This window comes from Mastomys coucha, unplaced genomic scaffold, assembly GCF_008632895.1.
Source record: "Mastomys coucha isolate ucsf_1 unplaced genomic scaffold, UCSF_Mcou_1 pScaffold6, whole genome shotgun sequence".
NCBI lineage: Eukaryota > Metazoa > Chordata > Mammalia > Rodentia > Muridae > Mastomys > Mastomys coucha.
In genome coordinates, this window is record NW_022196912.1 from 20,262,355 (window position 1) to 20,269,125 (window position 6,771).

A 6,771-nucleotide genomic window follows, 5' to 3' on the forward strand; every position below is an offset into this window, starting at 1 on the left:
TTTTTTTTTTGTAATTTTTCTTTTTTTAATCAGAAGAGTCATATGAAGCTTATGCTGGCCCTGAATTTGCTATATATCTAAAGAAGTCTATTAGCTCCTCATTTGCGTACTGTGTCCTAAGTCAGGCTATCCTACCCAGCTCCTAAATTATTTTCCTGTAAACAAATATAATAATAAGCAATTTGATTTGTAAACTAGTTAACTTTTATTAGGCGTGTGTTATGTTTTAAATCTAGGACATTGATAACTTCTGTGGTAAACTGATGAAAGGGTGGGCTGCTTCTTGTGAGTTATTACTGTAGGATGGATGTACTAGTTGAACTCTTTATCATATTTGGTTGTGTGTGCACGTGCATATGCATGGATTTATGCCGGGGTGTGAGTGTGCAGGTCAGAGGACAGTTTCCAGGAGATGCCTTTGTCCGTTAGGTTATGGGAACTGAACTCAGGTTGTCAGGCTTGGCAGCAAGGGTCTTACCTCATAAGCCATCTTGCTGGCCTGGATGTGTTAGTTTACATAAAAGTCATCTGTCCTGGTTGTGGAAGTACACACCTCTAGTCTAGCTCTCTTCTGGGCTCTGGGTACACGCAGGCAAAACACACACACACACACACACACACACTGTGCTCAATAAAGTGTGTGCTTAGAATACTCATGGCCAGTGCTAACCTAAGTGAAGACAGTAAATACTGTGTTTTGTTTTTGCTTGGTTACTTACTTTTATAAAATAAGATGTGTTTATGACTGTCTTCTCAATGACTAAATGTGTTTGGGCCGTTGGGCTGGAGTTACAACTTAGTGGTAGATTGCTGCCCGGGCATGCCTGAGGCCCCAGGTTCAATCCCCAACACAACTTCAAAAAGGAAATCTTTTATATTTTTTCATTTTTCCAAAAAGGCTGATACGTTAGAAATTCTATTTAGTTTGAATTTTAAATCACAAGTATTATTTTATTTCGGTAGGGTGTTATGTGGCCTAAATTGGTTTCATTGTAGCGCAGATGACTTTGAACTTCTGCTCTTTTTCTATCTCTGCTTCTGAAGTGCTAGGATTATAGGTGTATACAACATGCCTGATTATAATTCTAAGTACTTCTGTTAAGTGCTAAAAGAAAACCCAGGATGATTTCAACTAGTAATATATTTGTAAATATAATAAGCAAAGAGCTGTAGCAAAACAAGTCACCAGGCTGACTCAATTTTTGTGAAGTGTTCTATGTAGTAGCTCAGACGATGACTCTAGCAGGATGGATTGGTGTAAACAGTTGGGAGGCTGAGGCATGAGGATTGTGAGTTCCTGGTAGAGTAGTGTATGTAGCTATTATCCTCAGGAAGTAGAAAAGAAAAAGGGTTAGGCCTGAGGTTGGAACTCACTGTACTTGATGTGAATGCTGTTTAAAGTACAAAGGGAAATATTTTTAAGTTTAATTAATCAATTAATTAATTTGGAGTCAAAGTCTTTATATACCATTGGCTGTCCTAGAACTTACAGAGCTCTGCTTGCCTCTTCTTTCCTAGTACTGGCAATAAAGGCATTTGAGTGATGGAGCTAGGGAGCCTGAGGCAGGTGGATCTCTGAGTTCAAGGCCAGCCTGTTCTACTGAGCAAGTACCAGGACAGCCAGGGCTACACAAAGAAACCCTGTACAAACAAAAAGGCAAAACCAAACCTGGTGGTAGTGGCACACACCTTTAATCCCGTCACTTGGGAGGCAGATGTCTGAGTTCAAGGCCAGCCTGGTCTATAGAGTGAGTTCCAGGCTAGCAGAGAAATCCTGTCTGGGGATTTGGGGGTGCTCGGAGGGGGTAGCAAAACCAAAGTAGGAGTGGGTGCACTTGGGAGATGACTCAGTGGTTAAGAGCACTGGCTGCCCTTCCAGAGGTCCTGAGCTCAGCCCAGCAACCACATGACATCTTAGAGCATCTATAATAGGATCTGATGCCTTCTTCTGCCATGTAAGCAGAATGCCATGCATTCAGAGCAGTCATATAAAATACATAAGTTAGTTTTTTTCCTGTGTAGCCTTGGCTATCCTGGAACTCACTCACTCTGTGGACCAGGCTGACCTCAAACTCATTGATCCTCTACTTCTGTCTTCCGAGTGCTAGAATTAAAGGCAAGTGCTACCATCCAACCGGCTAGTAAATCCCCTACCCCCAAAAAGGTGTGTGCCACCCATGCCCAGCACACAGGAGTATAATTTTTTTTTTTCAAAGATTTTATTTTATTTATTTTATGTGTATGAGTACACTGTAGCTGTACAGATGGCCGTAAGCTATCATGTGTGTGGCTGCTGGGAATTGGACTCAGGACCTCTGCCGGCCCCACTTGCTGTAGGGGTGTAATTCGCTGTAGCTGCCTGCCCTCAGACGCACCAGAAGAGGGCATCAGATCTCATTACGGGTGGTTGTGAGCTACCATGTGGTTGCTGGGATCCGAACTCAGGACCTGTGGAAGAACAGTCAGTGCTCTTACCCGCTGAGCTATCTCGCCAGCCCCAGTATAATTTTTTATAATGGTAAATCAGTTCTCCATTTGCTCACTTACCTGCCTTCATCTCATCTTATGTCCTTGGCTAGCCTGGAATTTGCTTTGTAGACCAGACTGATGTAGAACTCAAGAGATCTCTCTGCCTCTGGCTTCCAAGTTATGGGACTACAGGGATATTCTTCAATGTCTGGCCTGTCTTTTGCCTTTTTTCCTTTTCATCTATGTCCCTGCCTCCTTTTCTCTGAGTGTGTCTTTGTGTAGCCCAGGCTGGCCTCAGATTTACTACATTAAATGAGCTTGAATTCCTGCCAACTGTCCCACACCTGAGATGCAGTGCCCAGCTTTGACCTTGCTGTTGCTCTTGTAGCTCCAGTCTCCCAAGTCCTGGGATTGCTGGTATGCACCATTAAGCACTGCCGTTCACTCTGTGGGAAGGTGTGGGAGGGAGGATGTAGCTGTTTTGTACTGGTTGATCTTAAACTTGATTCATAAACCTGTCTGGTTCCGAACTAGGATTACAGACATGTCCCTATGCTCAGTTTTTAGTATGCCTTTTGACGCAGTAGTTCCCCAAAAATATTCTAATATTTTTGGTTTCAGCAAGAATAACTTTCATAAAAGTGATGAATATGAAGTTATACCTTTAAAATTTATTAGTGGTTTTCTCAGGTGGGAATTGGTTGTTATAGAATCTTAAATATTAATTTAAAATACATGGGTTTGCAAGATTGCTTAAGGAGTAAAGAGGCTGGCACTGAGCCTGATGACCCTTGTTTGGTCCTTGGGACCGACGTGGTAGAACGAGAGAACTAATTCTCAAAAGTCCTCTGACTTCCACAGAAAGCCATGTGTCCCACAAAACAAGTGTAAAAAAGATTTGAAGAAAAACTGAAATGACTTTTTAACAGTTGTCTAAATGATTGTCAGTGCCTTCAATCAGTTGCCATGAGTCCTCTGAGTGCTAATGTTGCTGCTAGTGGCATGTCCTTTCTGTACTTGTTCTTTTGCTGGAGGACACTACATACTATAGGCATAGAGCTTGATGAGGTTGTTTATGTTTTTAAAAAGGTTCTCACTGTGTAGCCCTGCCTGGCCTGGAACTGGCTATTTAGACTGGTTAGCCTTAAGTCCCAGGTGTGCACTATCATACTGGGCCATTCTGAAACTAAACACCTGTGCAATGTGCAGTAAAGTCAAGAAGCTGACCACTGCTAGCATCCAGCAAGTCTCCCATGGCGACTCACTTCCTCAGCTGTGTTTTGGGCTCAGTGGGTAAAGGCACTTGCTGAGCAGCGATCCTTAGAACCCGTGTGAAGGGGCTAGGAGAGAACCAACTCCAGAGTTGTCCTCTGACTTCCACATGCGTGAGACATCGTCTCTCCCATGATAACATGCGATTATAATGAATAAAGATTAATCAAGAGCCTTGCACTTATAACTGGTTTTAAGCTACAAAACAATTTAAGACCCTTTAAATTTTAATTTTGCCTCCTTAGATTGCCTATCTCATTTACCATATTATGAATAGCCTTTCACTGTGAAATGAAAATTAAACAGCTGCATTTAAAAAAATGGTATGTTTAAAAAAATGTTTGAATTAACATACATACAGATCATCTCTTTAACCCCTGTTTCTCTTCCTTTGCAGACCACCTAATCCCATTGAGTTTCTAGCATCTTATCTTTTAAAAAACAAGGCACAGTTTGAAGACCGAAATTGATTTCTTGGGAAGAGAAGAAACATTTGGTTGCTACTGTAGATTTACATGATTACGAGGCAGCTTTAATGCCGTGATTCCCCGCCCCACTCTGGAAGTCTAAGAACCTTCAGGACCACAGAACTCCCTTCTGGAGTTGCAGAAGAGAGCATATCCTTGTCTGATTTAATCGCCATACTTATTTAATGAGTATCATCTGTGCAATTTTTTTCTCAGATTGTCTTTTACTTTGTTTTTAAAAAGACCTTCAGAATAAACTGTTAAAACACCTTTATTTTATAGTTGTTGTGTGTGACAGGTATTTTTGTTTCCATGAATTGCTTGTATTTTTGAATGTGGTAACTCTGCAATAATGACATAATAGCCACCATGTTTGGTATTTCACTTAAATGGTCTCTTGAATTGAGCGTACTCTGCAGAGCAGTCCTTTTCCCATTTCACAGACAAGAAGACAGACTGGGGAGGTTAAAAGCCTTGCTGAGGACAACACTGCTGGAAGGGCTTCCATGGGAATTCAACCCAGCTCTCCCAACATTCTGAGAGCTGAGCAACAAGTATGCTGGCTGCTTAGGATTGTGACATCTCTGCGGGGGAGTGGGGAGGGGGGGCTGAAGAGGTGACATCCTAGAGGATTTGTGGCTTTCAGAGGACCCGGATTGGATTTTCAGCACCCCACATAGTGGCTCACCACTGTGACTCCAGTTCCAGGGCCTAGGACCCCTCTTCTGACTAGGCGCACACAGCATGTACATTCAGTCTATCATACACATAAAATTAGAAGGAAGCAAGAAGTAGTTTTTGAGTGTATTCCTATTGTTCCCTATGAAGAAGCTGAGATAGCTTACCGGCTCTGAGAAGGTCGTGATGAGAACTAGAGAGCACTTTCACTTGGACAGTTAGCTATTGTGTAGAGGGTGTCAAGTCTCCCCTTGCTGATGTATGGGCAGTAGTGAGGATTCTGCTGCTATCAGCATGTCTGCTGGGGTCATTAAGTAGTCCATGTGCTTATTGCCACCTCTTAGTCATCCAGTTCAAACTAAAAGTCGCACTAAAGTTGAGAACCCTGTGCCGGAAGCATACTAATCTTGTCTTTTAAGTTAAAAGCCCTTGCAAAGGTTATGTTAATAAGACATATTTTGTAATTTCCCTTAATGCCAGGGGTGATGGTCATGCTTTTAATCCCAGCATTAGGAGGCATAGATAGGTGGGTCTTTTGAGTTCAAGGACAACAAGAGCTATATCACTTTTTTGGGGGGTAGGGTGGGGACACATGGTCTTTACATAGCCCTGGCTGTCCTATAGATCAGGCTAGTCTTGAACTAAAAGATCCTTCTGCCTCTGCCACCTTGACAAGCTGGGATTAAAGATGCATGCCACCAGGCCCTGCTCAAAACCAATTTTTAGTGTAGGAAATTGTTACTTATGTTTGATACTTGTGTGATACAATAGTTTATCTCCAGATACATGTATACCTGCAGGTCCAGGGCCTGGAGAGATGGCTCAGCAGTTAAGAGCATTGGCTGATCTTACAGAGGACCAGGGTTTGATTCCCAGCACTCACATGGGATCTGGACTCTGCAGGCACCCACATCCCACCCACGTGGTGACTGCAACACACACGTGTGTGATGACTAGTAAGCCTGATGGGTGGGGGAGATGGCCCAGGCTGTACACTGCTTGCTGTGGAAGGAAGAAGGCCTGTACTGAGACTCCAGTATCCCCGGAAAATGCTTGAGGAAGCATGGCAGCGTCTCCCATAATCCTAGTGCCAGCTAGCCATGGAGGATCCTAAGGGTTCACCTGGACAATCTAGTGTAAGCAGTAAGCTCTAGTTGGAGTTAGAGACCTTGTCTTAAGTGGAGAAGTAGATGTGTGGTAATGAATGCCTTTAATCCAACACTTGGAAGGCAGACGCAGGTGGATCTCAGTCCGTAGCATCCAGGCCTATACAGAAGCCATCTTAAAACAAGTCAAATATAAGTCGTAATGATGGGTGCTGCTGTTGTGTCGAGGTTACAACAACAAAGATTGGATATTCTGTTTTGGAAACTATATGCACTAATGTTAGGTTCTGGGACTTCCTTGTTTTTTCTATTCTGTGCATCATAAGGACTTAATTTTTTCCTTGCCCCTACTGTGAATAACATTTATGGAATGTCAAACACAAATCAATAGTATACATAACAGATTGTCAATAATGAGATGTATATAGAATTGCTAATAAACTGGAGTAGAAGCTAGTTGTTAGGGGAGGTGGTTGTGAAGAGATTTGGTTGCTTTCAAGAAGCTGGAGCTGGGTGTGTTTGCACTCTTAGTGCTAGGGAAGTAGAGGCAAGTGGGTTCCCAGCACCACGTTCAAGGCCAGCTTGGTCTGCATACTCATTCCTAGGCCAGTGATGGCTACATAGGGAGAGCCTGTGTCAAAAGAGCTGCTGTGGTGGTACATGCCTTCAGTCCTAGCACTCCAGAGGCAGGTGGATCTCTTTGAGGACAGCCAGGTTTACATTGGGTGTTCCATCCAGGCCAGTCAGTTACATAGTGAAAGTTTGTCTTAGAGCAAAAA

At 43.0% G+C, this 6,771-nt stretch overlaps 1 protein-coding gene across 2 annotated transcripts in view; it reads left to right on the plus strand.

Moving 5' to 3' along the window:
* Positions 1–4,479, plus strand: part of Dpy30 (dpy-30 histone methyltransferase complex regulatory subunit) — a 17,226-nt gene extending 12,747 nt beyond the window's left edge. For both annotated transcript variants that reach the window (XM_031356617.1, XM_031356616.1), the window contains one exon: positions 4,139–4,479. In XM_031356617.1, coding sequence (XP_031212477.1) covers positions 4,139–4,211 — 73 coding nt within the window. In that variant the 3' untranslated portion in view covers positions 4,212–4,479. The remainder of the gene's footprint in view (positions 1–4,138) is intronic.
* The last annotated feature ends 2,292 nt before the right edge of the window (positions 4,480–6,771 follow it).